Source organism: Lampris incognitus, chromosome 19 (genome assembly GCF_029633865.1).
Source record: "Lampris incognitus isolate fLamInc1 chromosome 19, fLamInc1.hap2, whole genome shotgun sequence".
Lineage (NCBI taxonomy): Eukaryota > Metazoa > Chordata > Actinopteri > Lampriformes > Lampridae > Lampris > Lampris incognitus.
Window position 1 is genome coordinate 33399911 of NC_079229.1, and position 23694 is coordinate 33423604.

Here is a 23694-nt window from a genome sequence, read left to right on the forward strand (position 1 = left end):
CGGCGTGTCGGTAAAAGGTAAACGCAGCGAAGCGTAACGGAAACGGATCCGGCCAATAAACGATGACGCACGGAAATGACGTGACTTACGTGTCGCTCGAGCTTCCGCTCCGCTGGAGGGACGAAAGAGAGACGAGGAGGGGCGCCCGGGTAGCGCAGCGGTCTGTTCCGTTGCCTTCCAGTACGGGGGTCGGCGGTTCGAATCCCCGTGTTACCTTCGCCTTGGTCGGGCGTCTCTACAGACACAATTGGCCGTGTCTGCGGGTGGGAAGCCGGATGTGAAGACTAGGGTAATGGCCAAGTACATGTGGGGAGAAAAATGGGGGGGGCCGCCGCCATAGCCGTTTGTGCCGTCATCGCGTAGGCCACTGCACGCTCTCCTCCTCGTCGTCTCTGTACGGCTTAACACACACACACACACACACACACCACAGGGCTGTTAGCGGAACTGTCCCAAGGGCACACAGCTGTAATATTAGTTGTTCAAAACTCTCCATTTCCACTGCCCTCCGTCACGTTTTCCGTCGTCTGAGGTTTGACTGGCGCTGTTTTAATGACGTCATCTCGCCGCGCCCATTCGCGCAACAGCAGTGGATGGAAACGTGCATACGTTCGTATTTTACTTTGACGCTCCCTTGAAAAGTCCGTTCAAATTCGCGATACATTCGGATGGGAACCCGACTACTGGGACGATTAGTCGGTTAACCCCGCCCACCCCTGACAGATGGATAAGATGACAGGGAGACGGACACATGGATAAATAGATAGATAGATATTCAAAATGGTGGACGCTAGAGTCACGCTCGTAGAGGGGAGCTGCTACTGTCAGTCTGTCTGTGTGTCTTAATGTTCCTCTGAGGAGGTGAAGAGGAGGTTTGGTGGGTTCGTCTCCTTTCTGATGGAGAAGACTGAGCACAGTGCACCCTACCCCACCACCAAACTGAGACTCTGACACTTGCTTCTCATCCAAGCCTGGTGTGTGTGTGTGTGTGTGTGTGTGTGTGTGTGTGTGTGCGCGCGCACATCACATCAATCAGGTGACGAGAGGATAATGCTATTATAACACCATTGTCTGATGTGCTGTGTCCTGTTGTACGTGCGCGCACACACACACACACACACACACCATTTCAGCATGACAGGTGAGAGACTCATCTGTGCTCACCCTGCGGTGGTTTTTGTGAAGGGTAAAACACATTTCCATTCCTCTCTTATCTGTTTGCCGCTTTGTTTGGTGATGTAGCGTTTCATTCATTCCCTCACAAGAAGTGAAAAGTTTCTTTTACCGGTGGTGACGAGCGTTGTTGGCAAAGAGGTCTTGTGTATATTACAGAACCGTGCTCATATTGTCACAGGAAGCGTATGTGAGGGTAGCCGGGCTTGTCGCTCATCAGGACTATGGACGTTTTATCCCCGTATGCGTGAGCACACACCCCCACCCTGAGCCACCACCACAAAACATGGAAACCCTGAGGAAACCCCCACCTGATTTCTGCTGAGACCAGATACGTTCTTTTGATTATTTTAAACATTCCAGTAATTTGCAAAAAGTGTTCAGCCGAAAATTTTCTACGACTCAGGTCTGCCCGCCTGGTCTTTATTTTCAGTATGAGGGCAGGAAGGAGGGAAGAGGAAGAAGGTTTTCGCTTTTGCGGAGTCAAAGGGATTCGAATGGCTCCGCTTTCACAGTTTGATCTGTTTTCAATTACTGGGCTGGGTCCCAAATAGGAGAAAACGCTGAACAATTGAAATCAATCAGGGCAGCAGAGGGAGCGAGAAACAGAAAGGTAGAGGGAGAGAGAGAGAGAGAGAGAGAGAGAGAGAGAGAGCGAGCGAGCGAGAGAGAAAGGGAATTGGAGGCAGAGACAAGGGGAAATGGAGAGCAGGAGAAGGAAGAGTCCAGGAAAGTGGGGAGTCCTGGAGAAACAATTGGATTAGACAGGTAGCGAGAGACGAGAGCGAGAGAGAGTGCATTTGATAAATGGGCTGTGTATTTTCACTGGGAATGAGGCATGGTGTAAAGATGTGAACCTTGGCTTGTCTCTTTCCGTACTCTCTCTCTCTCATCTTTGTCTGTCACTCCCCCTCCCTCTCTCTCTCTCTCTCTCAGAGAGGTCAGACTCTTGGCCAAGAGTCATGGTGTGTGCGCTCAGCGAAAATGGCCGCCCCGTGCCAAAGGGTGCGGTGTCTCCAGGAGCCCTGATGTCTTTCACATCTGGGGCTCCCCTGCACCTCCTCTCATCAGGTTTCATCCAACATCAAAAAGACACACCTTCCACCTAGCCGCGCTCACGTCTCCCCGAGGAAATCAGAAACCCGGGGTTCCCATAAAGCCCCTGGCTCGCACTCTGACCCCGGCGCTTGATGGTTTTCACAGTAGTTTAGCGTGAACGGTATCGATATCGGTCACAGTGGCTTTGGAGGTAACCCGAGCTTGTACATGAATCTCGAAGGCCTCACATCCGTCAAGACGACCGCTGGAGTTTGGCATCACCAGTATTCCTCAGGGTTTGTTGTACAAGCTGCAAAGCAAGCATCTGGCCCAACTTGATCTGTATCATCCTACCCGGCAGTACTATTCAATCAGTACTACCACCCACTGTGTTTCCCAAAACACCAAACAGTTTCTGTGGGTTCATGTGGTTCAGTCACTTTAGGAAGGGACCCCGATGAACCCTGACAGTTGTCTACATGTCGTTGTGTTTAACCTCTGGTAGTGTGTAATGGCTTGCATACAATGGAAGCTTAGTGATGACATCTGTCCAGGCCTGTATGATCACTACAAGCCGTCGATTGCTTTAAGCAGAAGAAGAAGTCTTTATTTGAGTCAGATTTCTACACAGAGCTTGGCAAAGAAGACCAAGTACCCTCAGTAGTGTGGTTTGTTGGTTGTATGGTCACCATGCTGGACTTATGATGGACTAATATGCGTGATGTTTATGTTGTCATGTAAGCCGGTATGGGCTGGAAACACAAGTGGTGAATGACACGTCAATCAACCAACCAATCAATCTATCGATCAATCAGTCGTGAAGCAAATTTGATTTTTTTTCTCTTTTTGTTTGACCATCTAATCAACATGTGTACACTTACTGAATAAATATAATGGAATCAAACAGGGCGGCACAGTGGCGCAGTGGTTAGGGCAGTCGCCTCACAGCAAGAAGGTCCTGGGTTCGAGCCCCGGGGGAGTCCAACCTTGGGGGTTGCCCCGGGTGGTCCTCTGTGTGGAGTTTGCATGTTCTCTCCGTGTCTGCGTGGGTTTCCTCCAGGGGCTCCAGTTTCCTCCCACAGTCCAAAGACATGTAGGTCAGGTGGATCGGCCGTACTAAATTGTCCCTAGGTGTGAGTGAGTGTGTGTGTGTGTGTGACGGCCCTGTGATGGCCTTTCAGCCTGTCCAGGGTGTCTCCCCGCCTGCCGCCCAATTACTGCTGGGATAGGCTCCAGCATCCCTGAGAGCAGGATAAGCGGGATAGATAATGGACGGATGGATGGACTCAAACAGATTAATTGGATTTAATTGACTGAAAGACAGAATGACCCGCTGTCAGCCATTGTTCTGTAACAAACTATCAGCTGCTTCAAACCAGGAATTGAAAGCGACTGGCGGTAACAGTAACATAGCTTGGCGTTGTCCAAAGTACAGTTCTGATAACACGAGGCCGAGGCCTTTGGTCTGGGCCACGCTAAACCATCTGGCGATGTCAGATGCCGGTTTCCAGGTTTTTCGGAGCGGAGGTGGCAGCCATCTCCGGAGATAGCAATAAAATAATTAAACATACCAATGTTAGATTTCCTGAATAACTTTGCTTTTGAAATAGTTTCACATGTTAAATTGACCCAAAGTGATCACTTTAAGTGGACTGTTTGGTCACATTAACCAGAGTTTCGAAAAACGGCGTCAGCATAGGAACAATTCTGTCCAATGACGTTCGATCAGTATAAGTTGTTTACACTGTAATGACTTAAATAAAGGTAACTGTGGTCATGTGCCTGTTCTCACACACACACACACACACACACACACACACACACACACACACACACACTCAAGGCAGATCCATAGATTAGTTTGTCGTTTTAACCCACACATGTCTGCGTTTTATCGCGGCGTTTTCTAAAGGAATTCTCTTCTTTTCTCTCGTTTCTCTTCCCTTCCCCTCTCTACAGGACCACTGGTTTTGGAGGGTGAGGGACAACTCTGTGATGCCTGGCTACCCCATGCTCATCAACTACTTTTGGAGGGGTCTTCCCCCCAAGATCGACGCGGTCTATGAGAACAGCGAGGGAAAATTTGTCTTCTTCAAAGGTAAGGACACACACACACACACACACACTTTCAGTCCAAAATTAAAAGTGAAATTGTATATCTGTGAATTTCACAACAGCATCATTAAATATGCAGGTGACACCGTGGTGTCATCTGCATATTTGCTCAGACTAAAAGAGTCAGGCTAGTAAGCGACAGTGATGAGAGGGCCTATCGGAGCCAAGTGGAGCATTAACCATGTGGTGCCATGATAACAACCTCTCTCTAAATGTCAACAAGACAAAAGAAATCACTGTTGACTTTAGAAAGGTCAGAGGAAATCACATTCCCATTTCCATCAGTGGGTCATCTGTTGAAATTGCGGACAGTTTCAGATTTCTTGGTTTACACATCACGGCCACCCTCACACGGTCTCCGAACACCAACCGCACCCTGAAGAAGGCAGAGCAGAGACTGTTTTTTCTGAGGCGTCTCAAGAGTTTTGGTACTCATGAACTTTTATCGCAGTACCCTGGAGAGTGTGTTGACAGGCTGTATCAAGGTGTGGTTTGGCAACCTGACAGCGCAGGACTGCAGACTGCTCCAAAGGACTGTAAAGGCAGCAGCGAGAATCGCTGTTATGGAACTACCACAACTTCACAATATTTACACCGCTCGCTGCAAAAGGCAAGCCCAGAACATCACCGAGGACACCAGCCACCCCCGCTCGTGTTCTGTTCTCGCTCCTTCCATCTAAAAAACGCCGCCGGAGCATCAACTCACACACCACCCGTCTCAGTAATAGCGTCTTCCCACAGGCAGTCAGGCTGCCGAACAGCTCATGTGCACCTCACACTGTTGTGTTACCCTGTACTGTATATCTTTTTGGGATGGCGCGCCCTTGGGTCCCTTGTGTCAAGGCAGGGCGAGCCAGAGCACAAGAATCTCAGTGTATTCTACACACACACACACGACAGCGAAGCTGATCTTGGTCTTGTTGGACAGTCTGCGAGTAACTCGATCGTAATCCTCTTGTGTCGACACCGTCCCGCTGCACATCAGCGCTTCAGGTCGCCGCAATTAAAAGTGTCACGCATCTAAGCGCACTACACATCAACACGCCGCGTCTGGCGTGGCTGTCGCGTGGGCCTCGTGCGCAGGCACAGGCCTGTTTATGTGATGCGCCGGGTAATGAGGAAGTCAATATTCACAGACGCCTGTCGTGTCTGTCGTGAGCGTATCTGATCTTCAATAAGTAACGCGGTGTCGTGTTAGCGTATGTGCGCTCCGGTGTCTCCCCGGGGATTAGCTGTGCGTGTTAGCTCGGCGTGAGTCTATGAAAGATTAAAGCGGTCTACATCCCGTTCACCGTCGGCCAACAGGTTTCTCTCTCTTCCTCCGTCATTCGTACGCTCTTGAAAATTTCAAGTCAAGAGTTTTGACTTGCGCCCTGGACTCCAGAATGTTTCCCCCGGCTGAGTCATGGCTCTCGCCTTTTCTCTCTTTGTTGCGTAGTTGTCTGTAAACTTAAAATCCGGGTGAGGCTACCACTGCAGCGTTATCATCTCTCCGGCTGGAAAACCACTCAAAGGAAATGACATACAAACACGGCAGAGTTGTAAACACACATACGCATACACCCTGGAAATGAAGAGCGAGGGCCAGGCAGAGATGGATGAAATGGGAGACAGGTGAGCAATAAAAAACAGAGTCTGTCGGGATGAAAAAACAACAACTCTCAGAGACTCGCTCGTACCCCTTTTTCTATTTTCAACACCAGATGATTCCTGGAAAGACAGACCTCAGGTCCCATGTGCACCGCAGACTCTCCAAGTCTCTTTCCCATCGCTCTCAGTGCAGAGGAGAGTTTAGCTACGGGGCTGCACACAGATTTAGAAATTTCATACTAAGGGAACGTCAGCTTTCATCTGGATATGCATAGATAATTTCCCATAAGTGCTTATTCTGTCTGTCTCCGTCTGTAATGAGAAATTAGAAGGGAACACGCTGTAAGAGATCCAATGCATTCCTCCCTGCTGCTGTGCTGGACCGCATGAGAGACGATGGGGGCAAATGAGAAGGCGGAGGCAAAAGCAGTCTTGCCAAGACGGGGCGGGGGGGGGGGGATGGAAAAGATGGAGGCTTCAAAATTTGGTCATGGCACTGATGAGCTTAGTGCAATGAGGGCGAGCCAGCCGGGCTAAGGCGCCGATGGAGATAAGAAATAGATGCAAGTCGGTGTTGTGGATTGTGAAAGAGCAGCCACTGCTTCCAGGGCAGGACCGTTCTTCACATCGCAGTTAAATCTGCCAATAAGAGGGAATATCATCGACACGTCCCTTTTCCTGGCGTCCTGTAATGCACGCGATAACATACCAGCCCAAAGACACGCTTGCCTTATGACAGAAATACACACCTACTCATAGCACGGTAACACGCTAACGTCCACACACATCCACAACATCGTCAGTGCATTGTCGGTGGCGCAGTGGTTAGCGCGGTCGCCTCACAGCGAGAAGGTCCTGGGTTCGAGCCCCGGGGTAGTCCAACCTTGGGGGTCGTCCTGTGTGGAGTTTGCATGTTCTCCCCGTGTCTACATGGGTTTCCTCCGGGTGCTCCGGTTTCCTCCCACAGTCCAAAGACATGTAGGTCAGATGACTTGGCCGTACTAAACTGTCCCTAGGTGTGAATGTGTGTGTTGGCCCTGTGATGGTCTGGCGGCCTGGCTGATAGGCTCCAGCATCCCGCGACCCACCCTGAGAGCAGGATACGCGGTTTGGATACACACACACACACACACACACACACACACACACACACACACACACACCCACACACACATACTATATGGACAAAAGTATTGCGACACACCTCTTAATCATTGAATTCAGGTGTTTCATTCAGACCCATTGCCACAGGTGTATAAAATCAAGCAGCTAGCCATGAAGCCTGCATTTACACACATTTGTGAAAGAATGGGTCATTCTGAAGAGCTCAGTGAATTCAAGCGTGGTACTGTCAGGATGCCACCTTTGCAATAAGTCAGTTTGTGAAATTTCTTCCCACCTAGATATTCCACGGTCAACTCTTAAGTGGTATTGAAAAGTGGAAGCATTTAGGAACAACAGCAACCCAGCCACGAAGTGGCTGACCAAGTAAAGTCACACAGCGGGGTCAACGAGTGTTGAGGCAGATAGTGCGTAAAAGTCGCCAACACTCTGTTGGCTCAATAACTGCAGAGTTCCTAACTTCCTCTGGCATTAACATCAGCACAAAAACTGTGTGCCAGGAGCTTCATGGAATGGGTTTCCATGGCCGAGCAGCTGCATGCAAGCCTTACACCACCAAGCACAATACCAGGCATCAGATGGAGTGGTGTAAAGCACGCTGCCACTGGACTCTGGAGCAGTGGAAACGTGTTCTGTGGAGGGACGAATCACGCTTCTCTGTCTGGCAGTCTGATGGACGAGTCTGGGTTTGGCGGATGCCAGGAGAACGTTACCTGCCTGACTGCATCAGGCCAACTGTAAGGTTTGGTGGAAGAGGGGTAATGGTATGGGGTTGTTTTTCAGGGGTTGGGCTAGGCCTCTTAGTTCCAGTGAAGGGAAATCTTAATGCTTCAGCATACCAAGACATTTTGGACATTTCTATGCTTCCAACTTTGTGAGAACAATTTGGGGACGGGCCCTTTTCTGTTCCAGCATGACTGTGCCCCAGTGCACAAAGCAAGGTCCATTAAGACATGGTTGGCTGAGTTTGGTGTGGAGGAACTTGACTGGCCCGCACAGAGCCCTGACTTCAACCCCATCGAATGAACACCTTTGGGATGAACTAGAACAGAGATTGCGAGCCAGGTCTTCTCGTCCAATATCAGTGCCTGACCTCACAAATGCTCTTCTGGATGAATGGGCAAAAATTCCCACAGACACACTCCAAAATCTTGTGGAAAGCCTTCCCAGAAGAGTGGAAGCTGTTATAGCCGCAAAGGGGGGACCAACTCCATATTAATGCCAATGGCTTTAGAATGAGATGTCATAAAAGCTCCAGCAGGTGTAATGGCCAGGTGTCCCAATACTTATGTACATATAGTGTATGTATGTACGTATATATATATCTCCAGTGAGTCAGGGAAATTCTTTATGAGACAGTACAAGCCTGTTTCCTGCCATAAGCAATCATCAGTTGACATAAAGAATTTACTTGACTCACTGGATTATTTTGCTCCTTATTTGTTGAGCACTTCCCCTACCATTGAGTGGTTCTTTCAACAAGGTGTTTCTCTCAGGTGGGGAGAGAATGCTTGAAATTATCAATGCTTTATAAGTGTAATAATGCAAAGAAATTGAACAACAAAATGCGTTAATTTTCATATTTGATGAGTGCAACATTCAAACAATTCAAATTCAGACATTCAGGGCTGCAGAAATCATGACATCAGACCTCTTCACAGCATCTGTTGGGATTCAGAGGAAATGTTTCGATGTTGAAATCATCACGGCTCAGTATCGCCAGTTGGCACCGAACTGACCCCCACCCCCAACCCGTCCATATGTTGCTCCTATCACGTTCGCCCCACACTCATGTGGTCTTGCAGACAGCCCAGTCCAGCATAATAACAAGGCAGGGCGATACTGACGAGATCACTCATCACAACAGTCTGGATATCTCCCTATCAGTGATGTCAGGATATTTGCTTTCATAAGACATTTACACAATAGAAAATATTGATAAATGATCATTAGTAGTGTGGACATGATGACCAAAAACAGTCCAATAAATTCAGAAAATTGTCTCTGTTTACTGTAATGCGGCCTTTAAGACCAGGACATGACAACATTTAAGTTACATCACCAGATAACCAGAGCCAAAATCCCTCAACACCTCTAGTCTCAGATCACCGTATTAATATCATATCCACATATTATCCAGCTCTAATAAGTGCCACTTGATGACATCACAGATTATGAAGTCTAGCTTCTCTGGACTGTTCACCTTCTGCAACACTGAGGGAACTGTCAAAGAGCATCAGGAAGACGTTCCTGAATTCTGGGTCCACGCTAGTCTTCCATCCGAAGAACTGCAAGCGAGGCGAAACAGGAACCGCACACACCAGTTTGATAAGAATTGAGCTCGATATGCGTCAACCTACAGTACAACAGGTTGAGGATATGGCCCCGATGTCGCCATATCCTCTCACACTTCCCCTGCCAAACACACACACAAACACACATACACACACACATACACACACACACACACACACACACACACACAGACATACGTCTGTGATTTCTCTCGTCAGACTCACTACTCCCCCTCCTCCTCATCCCGTCTCTCCCTCCCCCCTCTCCCTCGCTGTCACTCCCCCCCCCTCTCCCTCCCTCTCCCTGTCTCCCTCCGTGTCTCCCTCCGTCTTTCTGTAACCCAATTCTGGTTTAAAACCTGTGGACCAAGGTTCTGAGGTTGAGTGTTCTTCATGGGTAACAGGTAGTGAGCGTGTTGTACTATTACAGTATTTCTGACTGGTGTGGTCACTGTTAACGACAACCCAGCTTGAAAAAAGAAATATTTACCGTCTCAAGTCATGTTCCAGTGATGACTAACACACAATGTCCAGCGAAAATTAAATATTACAGCTATAGCATCTCCTGCTCTCTTGTGTCTCTCCCTTCTTTCGCCCTTCCTCCCTCTCTCACTCCCAATACTTCCTTTTGACCCACCCCAGACCCTCACCAGCCAGGAAGAAAACCACTTCCTGGATAATGTGTGTGTGTGTGTGTGTGTGTGTGTGTGTGTGTGTGTGTGTGTGTGTGTGTGTGTGTGTGAAAGAGGGGGAAAGGGCTATGTGTGTGTCAAAAGACACCATTTAACCTAATTACTGCACAGGAAAGAGGGAGTGTGGGAGAGATCTTTTTCATGGTACAAATCACGAGTACCTTTTTTCCCCCCCTCATAGTTTTCCAAGCTGTGTTAAGCATGCACGCACGCACGCACGCACACACACACACACAAACACACACACACATACTCTGCTGTGGACATAAAAAGGGTTTTTAGAGAGTTGTTCCTTATCCGATGTGAGGGTGTAAGGACAGGATGTTGTGTTGCTGTAAAGCCCCCTGAGACAAATGTGTAATTTGCGATATTGGGCTATACAAATAAAAGCTGACTTGACTTACAGTAATTCAACATCGGCTCAGACCTCTACACTGTAGTGGGGTAGGGTTTGCTGGGTCATTTTTCCAACAACAAAAGAGTTGCTGTAAGATCTGCCAGATTATGGACTGTTTCTTAAACAATGGCAACATGGATATCAAACTCAGAGATCCCAGTATCTGGATACGACGCTGTGTCTGTTCCTATAGCTCTGCCCGACTCCGCCTCCCTCCTTCACCTCTCCCTCCTCCTCCTCACAACTCAAAGTGCTGTTGTGTTAGTTGCAGTGCTTTCTCCTATATCAATGCTTTTGTCAAGACACAGGTGTATGATGGTATATGTGTGATGTAAGACAGGTGTATGACAGTATGTGTGTGAAGTAAGACAGGTGTATGACAGTATGTGTGTGACATAAGACAGGTGTATGACAGTATGTGTGTGACATAGGACAGGTGTATGACGGTATGTGTTATGTAAGACAGGTGTATGACGGTATGTGTGTGACATAAGACAGGTGTATGAGGTATGTGGGTGATGTAAGACAGGTGTATGACGATATGTGTATGACGTAAGACAGGTATATGACGGTATGTGTGTGACGTAAGACAGGTGTATGACGGTATGTGTGTGACGTAAGACAGGTGTATGAGGTATGTGTGTGATATAAGACGAGTGTATGAGGTATGTGTGGGAAGTGAGACAGGTGTATGAGGTATGTGTGTGAAGTGAGACAGGTGTATGAGGTATGTGTGTGAAGTGAGACAGGTGTATGAGGTATGTGTGTGAAGTGAGACAGGTGTATGAGGTATGTATGTGACATAAGACAAGTGTATGAGGTATGTGTGTGAAGTGAGACAGGTGTATGAGGTATGTGTGGGAAGTGAGACAGGTGTATGAGGTATGTGTGTGAAGTAAGACAGGTGTATGAGGTATGTGTGGGAAGTGAGACAGGTGTATGAGGTATGTGTGTGACGTGAGACAGGTGTATGAGGTATGTGTGATGTGAGACAGGTGTATGAGGTATGTGTGTGAAGTGAGACAGGTGTATGAGGTATGTGTGTGAAGTGAGACAGGTGTATGAGGTATGTGTGGGAAGTGAGACAGGTGTATGAGGTATGTGTGTGTGATGTGAGACAGGTGTATGAGGTATGTGTGGGAAGTGAGACAGGTGTATGAGGTATGTGTGTGAACTGAGACAGGTGTATGAGGTATGTGTGGGAAGTGAGACAGGTGTATGAGGTATGTGTGGGAAGTAAGACAGGTGTATGAGGTATGTGTGTGTGGAGTGAGACAGGTGTATGAGGTATGTGTGTGAAGTAAGACAGGTGTATGAGGTATGTGTGGGAAGTGAGACAGGTGTATGAGGTATGTGTGTGACGTGAGACAGGTGTATGAGGTATGTGTGTGAAGTGAGACAGGTGTATGAGGTATGTGTGGGAAGTGAGACAGGTGTATGAGGTATGTGTGTGGCGTGAGACAGGTGTATGAGGTATGTGTGTGACATAAGACAAGTGTATGAGGTATGTGTGTGAAGTGAGACAGGTGTATGAGGTATGTGTGTGTGACGTGAGACAGGTGTATGAGGTATATGTGTGAAGTGAGACAGGTGTATGAGGTGTGTGTGTGAAGTGAGACAGGTGTATGAGTTATGTGTGTGACGTGAGACAGGTGTATGAGGTATGTGTGTGGGAAGTGAGACAGGTGTATGAGGTATGTATGTGACATAAGACAAGTGTATGAGGTATGTGTGTGAAGTGAGACAGGTGTATGAGGTATGTGTGTGTGAAGTGAGACAGGTGTATGAGGTATGTGTGTGTGAAGTGAGACAGGTGTATGAGGTATGTGTGTGAAGTAAGACAGGTGTATGAGGTATGTGTGAAGTGAGACAGGTGTATGAGGTATGTGTGTGACGTGAGACAGGTGTATGAGGTATGTGTGTGACATAAGACAAGTGTATGAGGTATGTGTGTGAAGTGAGACAGGTGTATGAGGTATGTGTGTGTGACGTGAGACAGGTGTATGAGGTATGTGTGTGAAGTGAGACAGGTGTATGAGGTGTGTGTGTGAAGTGAGACAGGTGCATGAGTTATGTGTGTGACGTGAGACAGGTGTATGAGGTATGTGTGTGGGAAGTGAGACAGGTGTATGAGGTATGTGTGTGAAGTGAGACAGGTGTATGAGGTATGTGTGTGTGGGAAGTGAGACAGGTGTATGAGGGTATATGTGTGAAGTGAGACAGGTGTATGACGGTATGTGTGTGACATAAGACAAGTGTATGAGGTATGTGTGGGAAGTGAGACAGGTGTATGAGGTATGTGTGTGTGACGTGAGACAGGTGTATGAGGTATGTGTGTGAAGTGAGACAGGTGTATGAGGTATGTGTGTGAAGTGAGACAGGTGTATGACGGTATCTGTGTGACATAAGACAAGTGTATGAGGTATGTGTGGGAAGTGAGACAGGTGTATGAGCTATGTGTGGGGAGTGAGACAGGTGTATGAGGTATGTGTGGGGAGTGAGACAGGTGTATGAGACACAGCAGATGCTCCACAGACTCGGTGGGACTCCTCAGCAGTATAACACATATGAATGGTGTACAGGTTTGGTAGTGGTTCAGACTGGGGTACGTTTGGTTAATGGATTACCGGGTGCCTCTATATACAGGCGGGGGGGGGGGGGGGACGGGGCACCTTGTGCATCACGAGCGTGTACATGATGCCGTGTGATCTGAAGGAGCGTGTTACTGACCTCTGACCTCCTTCTCGCTCTCTCCTCTTCCTGTGCAGGGAAACAGTTCTGGGTGTTCACCGACACCGTGCTCCAGCCGGGCTACCCAAAGGACATCTCTCTGTTCGGCCACGGCATGCCGGCCCAGAGCATCGAGACCGCCGTCTGGTGGGAGGATGTGGCCAAGACCTACTTCTTTAAAGGGGACAGGTGAGAGGGGACGGAGACAAACAAAATCACCTTTAGTAGGCATGAGGGAATCCAGTCTCACTTCCTGGAAGCGAACTTAAAAAAGCTTCAGATCAGTCGGCCGTCCGGGCGGCGCGGCGGTCCACTCCGTCGCCTACCAACACAGGGGTCGCAGGTTCAAATCCCCGTGTTACCTCCGGGGATTTGAAAGCTTTATGACCTTGTATGTGTGTGTGTGCTCGTGAATACAGTCCTCTAAGGGGACTGAAGACATGTTGCACATCTGATCTGGGTGTCGTCAGGTCGTGTTCTGTCCGCAGGACGCCTGGCTGGTGAACTTACACCCCGTGTTCGAAGTCCACATGTTCGTCTCTCTCATAGTAAACACGAGTATATCAACTTCATCACCTATAACCTGTGTTTGGTCTGTCCCCTAGGTACTGGCGGTACAATGAGGACATGAGAACCATGGACCCTGGATACCCTAAACCCATCTCCGTGTGGAAGGGCATTCCCGAATCGCCGCAGGGGGCGTTTGTCGACAAAGCCAACGGTAGGGCCCCATTTGTCCCGCCCACCTCATTGTCTGATTTGTCAGTCACGGCTTGTGTGGCACTGTATATATGTATATACGTGCCACAGGTTCATGCAGGGCAGCGTACTACAGCTACCAGACCAGTACTGACTGGAGATCTGGCCCAGATACTGTGCTCTGTGTTGTTGATAAGCTCCTATACGGGCACCACCAGGAGGGCTGCGGCAGACCGAGCGCTAGTCTCCCTCAGGCTAAGCTGTTTTTCTGTTACCGCTGCTCGCTAAGAATAGAGGTCACGTTACGCTGGAACTGCACTTAGTTTTATCGAAGCACCTGAAGCAAAAGTGTCGGAGAACCGCTCCATTCTGCCCGGTGGGCCATAAGACCCAGTTGGAGCAGAGTTGTGGAAAGCAGAGAGGACAAGACCACCGCTGGGCGCTCATTCCGGTTTCAGCCAGCTGGCCCTCAGCGAGGGTGGGGAGGCGGGCCGTTAACCTCCGCATGACTCAGATGTCTTGGTCCAGTGGCCAATCAGAGGGTGCAAAGCGAGAAAGAGTGCTTCTCATTGGCTGTGTTGTGCGAGTGGCTCCGGGCCGGGCCCTGGCAGCGGCTGCGTTGGAAAATGCACGGCAGGTGGCGAAGAACGCTCGTGCCATCTGTGCTCGCGGCTCCTGTGTCAGCTCCATAGCTGGGCATGTATCCTGTGATGCCAGGTGGACCGGGCATCAACTGGAGCATGAAGGGTGGAGTGATAGCTCAGGGAAGGATTTTGGCTAAATATGCTCAGTGTCTTTGTTTGTGTGTGTGTGTGTGTCTGCGTTCACAGATATGTGTACTCTCTCACTCTCTCGCGGTACACATAAATTAGCTGGCATTTGCTTGGCTGACTGGCTGTCTGCAGAAACACTGTGTCAAACAGCGTGCCCATAACATTGACCCAGATAAGCAGCCGTAATTGAGTATGTGGTGGAAGAAGACGATAGCGTGTGTGTGTGTGTGTGTGAGAGAGAGAGAGAGAGAGAGAGAGAGAGAGAGAGAGAGAGAGAGAGAGAGAGAGAGAGAGAGAGAGAGAGAGAGAGAGAGAGAGAGACTTTGTAGAGCAGGGCAGGGACCCTGGGGCGGTTTTGACCAGACTCTAACACATAAGAGCTTGGTCTGGTGGGCTATCTCACCTCCCTCTCCGTTAACCCTCTTTCACTTTTTCACTCATTTCTATCTTTCTTTCTCGCTCATATTTCACTTACATTGGTGGCGGCGCTTTGTGTGTGTGTGTGTGTTCAACAGCTCTGTCTATCTCTGTGCAGTTGTCTCTTGGTGTCTTGTGGACTTTCCTCCTTACTTAGTCTGTGTTCTTTGTTTTGAGCACTATGCCAACTGAAGCGACTGAAAACATCTAATCCATTTCTGTTCTGGACGCCTGTCACAGCGGTATATTAGTCCCAGCGGTATATTAGTCCCAGCGGTATATTAGTCCCAGCGGTATATTAGTCCCAGCGGTATATAAGTCACAGCGGTATATTGGTCCCAGCGGTATATAAATCACAGCGGTATATTAGTCCCAGCGGTATATTAGTCCCAGCGGTATATAAATCACAGCGGTATATTGGTCCCAGTGGTATATAAGTCCCAGCGGTATATAAGTCCCAGCGGTATATTAGTCACAGCGGTATATAAGTCCCAGCGGTATATAAGTCCCAGCGGTATAAAAGTCACAGCGGTATATTGGTCACAGTGGTATATTAGTCCCAGCGATATATAAGTCACAGTGATATATTGGTCACAGCGGTATATTAGTCACAGCGGTATGTAAGTCACAGCGGTATATTAGTCACAGTGATATATTGGTCACAGCGGTATATTAGTCCCAGCGGTATATAAGTCCCAGCGGTATATAAGTCACAGTGGTATATTAGTCACAGCGGTATATAAGTCACAGCGGTATATTAGTCACAGTGGTATATAAGTCACAGTGATATATTGGTCACAGCGGTATATTAGTCCCAGCGGTATATAAGTCCCAGCGGTATATAAGTCACAGTGGTATATTAGTCACAGCGGTATATAAGTCACAGCGGTATATTAGTCACAGCGGTATATAAGTCACAGCGGTATATAAGTCACAGCGGTATATTAGTCACAGCGGTATATAAGTCCCAGCGGTATATAAGTCACAGCGGTATATAAGTCACAGCGGTATATTAGTCACAGCGGTATATAAGTCACAGCGGTATATAAGTCACAGCGGTATATTAGTCACAGCGGTATATTAGTCACAGCGGTATATAAGTCACAGCGGTATAGTAGTCACAGCGGTATATAAGTCACAGCGGTATATTAGTCACAGCGGTATATAAGTCACAGCGGTATATAAGTCACAGCGGTATATAAGTCACAGCGGTATAGTAGTCACAGCGGTATATAAGTCACAGCGGTATATTAGTCACAGCGGTATATAAGTCCCAGCGGTATATTGGTCACAGCAGGTATATTAGTCACAGCGGTATGTAAGTCACAGCGGTATATAAGTCACAGCGGTATATAAGTCACAGCGGTATATTAGTCACAGCGGTATATTAGTCACAGCGGTATATAAGTCACAGCGGTATATAAGTCACAGCGGTATATAAGTCACAGCGGTATAGTAGTCACAGCGGTATATAAGTCACAGCGGTATATTAGTCACAGCGGTATACAAGTCCCAGCGGTATATTGGTCACAGCAGGTATATTAGTCACAGCGGTATGTAAGTCACAGCGGTATATAAGTCACAGCGGTATATAAGTCACAGCGGTATATAAGTCACAGCGGTATATTAGTCACAGCGGTATATAAGTCACAGCGGTATATTAGTCACAGCGGTATATTAGTCACAGCGGTATATTAGTCCCAGCGGTATACAAGTACCAGCGGTATATTGGTCACAGCGGTATATTAGTCACAGCGGTATATTAGTCCCAGCGGTATACAAGTACCAGCGGTATATTGGTCACAGCAGGTATATTAGTCACAGCGGTATATAAGTCACAGCGGTATATAAGTCACAGCGGTATATTAGTCACAGCGGTATATAAGTCCCAGCGGTATATAAGTCACAGCGGTATATAAGTCACAGCGGTATATTAGTCACAGCGGTATATAAGTCACAGCGGTATATAAGTCACAGCGGTATATTAGTCACAGCGGTATATTAGTCACAGCGGTATATAAGTCACAGCGGTATAGTAGTCACAGCGGTATATAAGTCACAGCGGTATATTAGTCACAGCGGTATATAAGTCACAGCGGTATATAAGTCACAGCGGTATATAAGTCACAGCGGTATAGTAGTCACAGCGGTATATAAGTCACAGCGGTATATTAGTCACAGCGGTATATAAGTCCCAGCGGTATATTGGTCACAGCAGGTATATTAGTCACAGCGGTATGTAAGTCACAGCGGTATATAAGTCACAGCGGTATATAAGTCACAGCGGTATATTAGTCACAGCGGTATATTAGTCACAGCGGTATATAAGTCACAGCGGTATATAAGTCACAGCGGTATATAAGTCACAGCGGTATAGTAGTCACAGCGGTATATAAGTCACAGCGGTATATTAGTCACAGCGGTATACAAGTCCCAGCGGTATATTGGTCACAGCAGGTATATTAGTCACAGCGGTATGTAAGTCACAGCGGTATATAAGTCACAGCGGTATATAAGTCACAGCGGTATATAAGTCACAGCGGTATATTAGTCACAGCGGTATATAAGTCACAGCGGTATATTAGTCACAGCGGTATATTAGTCACAGCGGTATATTAGTCCCAGCGGTATACAAGTACCAGCGGTATATTGGTCACAGCGGTATATTGGTCACAGCGGTATATTAGTCACAGCGGTATGTAAGTCACAGCGGTATATTAGTCACAGCGGTATATAAGTCACAGCCATATATAAGTCCCAGCGGTATATTGGTCACAGCGGTATGTAAGTCCCAGCGGTATATTGGTCACAGAGGTATATTAGTCACAGCAGTATATAAGTCACAGCAGTATATAAGTCACAGCGGTATATAAGTAACAGCGGTATATAAGTCATAGTTGTATATAAGTCACAGCAGTATATAAGTCACAGCGGTATATTAGTCACAGCAGTATATAAGGGCTAGTCAGTTATTGTTTGGTGTCACCATTAACTCGTGTTTTATTGCTTTTCCACAAACATGGGCTGTGGAGGGGGATCGGATGGGGTACGAGTTAATAGATAACCAGTTGGAGTTGACCTTCATCCAGCTTTGCTGTCTCTCCAAGCATCCACCATGTCTGATTTTGGAAGTCAATGCAGAAATGCCTTAAGATGCAGTTCTTCTAATGGCTGTTAGATGCTGGCTCCAAAAAGACTTGGGCTGTGAGGAAGTTAATTTTTAAAAAAAAAATCCGACTTCTCTTTCAAAACACATTTTTCTGCAAGAAGTTCGGGTCTCAACAGCTCATTTCAATTCTTCTTCTTACGTGGGTTTTAGTAGGGAGTTGGAAAGTTACTGCTCCATCAAAAGGGTATGAAGCCTTAAAGACGGGTATATTTGAGTCTTGGTCGCCTTGATTGACAGTTCTGTCTTTTGGGTGATTGACAGGTCGCTCGTGTCTGAAGCAGGTTCTTTTACAATTTCAGACGTTACGCCTAAAAAAATCTGACAACATGCTGACGATCACGGCTTCACAACAAAGGCTCTTCGGGAACCTACGAGTGACATCACAGATGCATGTCCATATTTTTATGCAGCCTGTGTCCCCCATGACACAACTGTACTCAGTACTCACACAGACGGTCACGTGGCGTCTTTGTCACACATTATACGACCAAATCCACATGTGCATTTACACCAAGGCCCACGTTAACATTAAAAACAGATTGCTGTTGGACTCTATTGGGACAAGCTATTGGACTCTACTGAGTCAAGCTATTGGACTCTACTGAGTCAAGCTATTGGACTCTACTGAGTCAAGCTATTGGACTCTACTGAGTCAAGCTATTGGACTCTACTGAGTCAAGCTATTGGACTCTATTGGGTCGATTAATCCCCAACAAATTTTGGCGTCCAATTTTATGCACTCCTAGGCCAGTCTCTCTCTCTCTCTTCTTCCTTCAAGATGAATCTTTTAAGACCTCGTCCTACACTCCCACGCTAGCTCACCAGAAACATCTCCACTTTAAAATCCCCAGCCCCCCCCCCACCGCCACAACCCCAGCCCCCCCCCCCCCGCCACTCATCTCCATCTTTCCATCCAACCGGAAACAGAAAGCATTTTCTTCCTCATTTTGCCTGGAAGAGTGTGCATGAATAATAAACAGGACGAAACAAAGAGAAAGTGGAACACTGAGGGATGGCGGGTGGATGCAGCCGGACTGTCATGTTAACGATATGTCACAGCTTGGCGGCACATGTCGGATGTGAGCGAGCAAGACAGAGAGCGAGAGAGCAGGAGAGAGAAGAGGTAGACTGTGTCTTTATGTCTTTATCTTGGCCTCCGCTTGTGCTCCTCCATTTAAAGAGAAAGCTTTTCTCAAGTGGTAGGAAATAGCGTCGGCCTGTGGGGAGATCACTCTCTCAAAGACGTGACATCAAAATAAACACTGACGGCGCGTCTAAGTAGAATTATTAATTAAGAGTCACATCAGGAGAGCTGCTCTCACTTCCTGCTCAGTGACTCTGTACTGATATCCAGTCCCCACAAGCGCCTTGCTGGGTCTACACGGCGGATGTTGTTCTGTTTACTGTTGTACGGCACGATCCGTGGTTAACGGCGTCCTCGTGTATGTCCAGCGATAATTAGTCCCGATGGACAGTGAAAGACAACGCGCAGCAGAGCTGAAGCCGTTTACGGTTCTTCGTCTGATGTCATTTCAAGCGTTTGAACCGGCGGGGTCGCGCTTGACCTATCTCGGGGTAAGGGTCATTTAAGTTTCAGTTCAGCCAGGGCTTTTTAAGCTGGTGGTGGTTGTTGTTGTTTTTGCTAATCGTGCAAAAGATTCAGTAAATGAGTTGAGGAGCAAATTGACTCCCTCGCTTGTTTGAACCGAGTGAACAGAACCGAGCCGGGCTTCCAGACGTACAAACAGACTCGGACTTGGCCAAATGAAACGGCAGCAGTTTTTCAAAATGTATTTGCTTGGTAGTCTAAATGCCCCCCTCGGTATGAGACGCTGCCAAAGAATTAATCACCAATTGAAACTCACTGATTTTGCCGTTCATCTTTCTGAGTTTTGTAGCAACATTATCTGTAGATGCTGATGGTCTCTTATTTCTGAGTTAAAGGAGGAGCGTGGGTTTTAGCGGAGTCATAAGATGTAAGGGTGCCGCTTGCCTCGACCGTTTCCTTCACCTTCCTCATTTGCTTTCCCCCTAAAGGGACGAGGCCGACACAAAGCGAACGGTACTTGACTGATGTGCTCACCGGGATCTGTTTCCCCTCTGTTCTCCTTCCTCAGGTTTCACCTACTTTTACAAGGGGAAGGAGTACTGGAAGTTCAACAACCAGCGTCTGCGCGTGGAGCCCGGCTACCCTCGCTCCATCCTCAAAGATTTCATGGGCTGCGACCTGACGCCGGTCGACCCCGAGTGGCCCCCGACCGACGACGGCAACTCGGACGTGGTGATCGAGCTGGAGAAGGAGGCCAACACGATGAAGGCCATCGCCATCGTCATCCCCTGCGTGCTGGCGCTGTGCCTGCTGGTGCTGGTCTACACTGTGGTGCAGTTTAAGAGGAAGGGCACGCCGCGCCACATACTGTACTGCAAACGCTCCATGCAGGAGTGGGTCTGAGAGACAACGGAGGGGAGGAGAAGGAGGAGGAGGAGGGATGGATGGACGGGTGGAGGGGCCCTCTCCTGTGTCGGATTAGGAAGGGGAAGGAGACGGAGGAGGTGGCATTGTGGACTTTTGGACACCTGCAAAGCGAACACGCGGCCATTTCCTCCCTCCTCTTTCTGTGCGATCTGACCTCCTCTCTACGCCGCACAGAAACAGTCTGAGGTGGTGGGCAGGCGGGGTGGTGGGCGCCGCCCTCCACCCCTCCATCCATATGACGTGACGCCCACACAGAGAACTTTAAAGCTGACTCCGCAGAGCCCCGGTCACCCACCCCACCCCCCGCCCCGAACCCTTTTCGACGAACAGAGGCGGCGTCTTCGTGGACCTGCGAGGAGAGTCTTTGCCTAAACGAACCTTTTTGTCCTGCTGGGCAAGAGGAAGCATCATCACTTTGTACCCGACAAACTTCACTTGCTTCCTCCCTCCCTCACGCCGTCTCTGCTACTGCCCAGCGCAGCCGCTCTTAAAAGAAGGGGGGACGGGGGGGGGGGGGGGCGGGTGGATGGGGTGGCGGGACCTTCAGGGCGACTCAAGACTCTTCCCGCAATGCACTGCGTTGTCATCAGTCATATCAGGTTGTGGAGAGAACAAAAGTCGCTTCGTTCTTTTATATCTTTTGATCGCCACCACCACCTCAAGCTGGGAAGATTAACGCCTCCACCTCTACTAACCATTAACCAAGAACCATCTCATCAACCATCTCCTCGCCATTCTCTCCACTTGCTCACTTCTCCCGTTGTTTTCTAATTTATTTGTTTTCTCGCTCTCTCTTCTTCTTCTTTTTTTTCCTGGAGAAAGGAGGTCCTTAGCGTTCCCTTTAATGCAATCCTAAAGAAAAGTTCAACCCAAACCAAATAAAGACGACTTTTTCTCCAAAGAGAATCACAGTAGGTTTCTTTTCTTTCTCCCCCCCCACCCCCCCCCCCCATGGTCACGTTTTGTCTTCAGTTTTTATTTTATTTTTATTTTTTCCCCCCCATTCTTTCCCCTCTCTCGATCCTTTTGCAGCGATTAAGAGTTGGGGAGCACTCTGACTGTTGTGGCAGTTTGTCTGAGACACAGGGGCCAAAATATTCTGCAATATTTTAAATCGCCTTAAGTACAGATCATACTCTAAAACTTGTGCTTGGTTTTTGCAGTTCTTGCTGTTTTTTTTATATTTGTATACTGCTTTTTTGTCTTCGTTTGTTTGTTTATTATAAAAGAAGTTAATGGGGCCACCGGGTTTAAGCGTTGAACGATTGGTATCTCTGGACTCACTACGTTACCCAGAATCCTCGGCACTGGTCTGCTGAGCCAATCGGAACAGAATATAAAGTTAGCCTGTATTGAGAGTAATGTATTGTATTGTATTGTATTGTACAAAGGCGTTCAGTCAGAATGGGGTCCTGGAGAAAAGCCACTATTTTTGTGTGTTACGATATTTGTTACTGCTTTATCATGTCCATACGGAAGAAGCTAGGCTACTCAAGAGCTTCCAACACTTGTTATTGGATTTGTTGAGTGTTATTTACTTGTTGTTTTTAATCTTTCTTTTTTTTGTTTTTTTGGCCCATAATCCCCATACTTAAAGTAAGAGTGGAACGGTGCATCTTCAGCGGTCATGCCGTCCGCTGTTTGTGAATGGCGAGCTCGTGTAAAACCCTCCCTTTGACTGCCTTGCTCGAGAACATGTCCCGGAGTCGCAGGCGTTTCCGCCGTCGCCCGGGAGAACGCTCCCTAACTGACCCCCGACCGACGACCCTTAACGTCAAGACACCCAAATCCAGATCAGTGCCTGTGTCAAAGCGCATGTCAGCATTTACGTCGAAGCAAAGTTCTGGTCAGACGTGGCTTCTGGTCCCCTCAAAACTCGAGGAGGGGCTCTGTCGAACCGAAATAAAAAAAAAAATCCATTTAGGCGAGCGGCCGCACTGTTTGGACTGATCTTTGTACATTTCTATGTAGGCCTCCCCGACCCCCCCCCCCCTCCACCAACCCCGGCTCAGCCGAAGCTGGAATTTTAGTTGCTTAACTCAATTGGCAAGTCGCTGACTGGAGATTCGAGGTCGGCCCCAAGTACTGAAATAACGCAGGGTCAACTAAACCCGTCCGCCGCTGAACGTGTGGCGTCCTCGCTCTCACGGCGAGCGGTGTCTGAATGTGTCCGTTTTCATGATCACATACTGGCTTTTCTTTCTTCCAACCCCCGGCCCCCCCTCCGTTTTCTGGTGAAAACAATTTGGACATCTCACAATGACTTCTTTGTGTAAGACTTGAGGACAGCAGAGAAAAAATGTCCTGACAGAATGAATAAATTGATCCGTATAAGATTAAGACCCGCCTTCAAACTCTTTGCTCAGACTTGTGATGTTTATATGTGTGTCCAGTCCAGGTGTGTGTGTGTGTGTGTGTGTGTGTGTGTGTGCGCTCCTGGTGACAGCCACTTGGCCTGGGTGCTTGTGTTCGTTTGTGAGCGTTTGGTCAGTTGTGAGCGTTCAATAACTCCTCCCGTTCACGTGCGTCTCACAATAGCCCATCACATGTTTACCCTCTGAACGAATGAACTGGAGGAAGTGAAAGGATCGACTGTTGACCAATCACAGCGTACCGTTAACCACCGTGCAGCCGAACCCAGTGACCTCCCACGCCATCACACAGACGGGGACAATATATATGATATAAGGCCAAAACACACACACACACACACACACACACGTCTGAGCTCTGCAGATTTACACTATCAGGTAAAAGGAAAAAGAAAAGATCAGGGGCGTCCGGGTGGCATAGCGACCTATTCCGTTGCCTAGCAACACGGGGATCGCCGGTTCGAATCCCCGTGTTACCTCGGGCTCGGTCAGGTGTCCCTGCAGACACAATTGGGCGTGTCTGGGGGTGGGAAGCCGGATGTGGCTATGTGTCCTGGTTGCCGCACTAGCGCCTCCTCTGGTCGGTCGGGGCGCTTGTCCGGGGGGGGGAACTGGGGGGAATAGCGTGATCCTCCCA

At 48.3% G+C, this 23694-nt stretch overlaps 1 protein-coding gene across 1 annotated transcript in view; it reads left to right on the forward strand.

Annotated features, from left to right (window-relative positions):
- The window catches only part of LOC130129692 (matrix metalloproteinase-16-like), a 101889-nt gene extending 80325 nt beyond the window's left edge, over positions 1-21564 (forward strand). Inside the window, exons 7-10 of the mRNA XM_056299278.1 lie at positions 4171-4309; positions 13190-13340; positions 13757-13872; positions 20327-21564. Coding sequence (XP_056155253.1) covers positions 4171-4309; positions 13190-13340; positions 13757-13872; positions 20327-20661 — 741 coding nt within the window. The 3' untranslated portion in view covers positions 20662-21564. The remainder of the gene's footprint in view (positions 1-4170; positions 4310-13189; positions 13341-13756; positions 13873-20326) is intronic.
- Positions 21565-23694: the final 2130 nt, after the last annotated feature.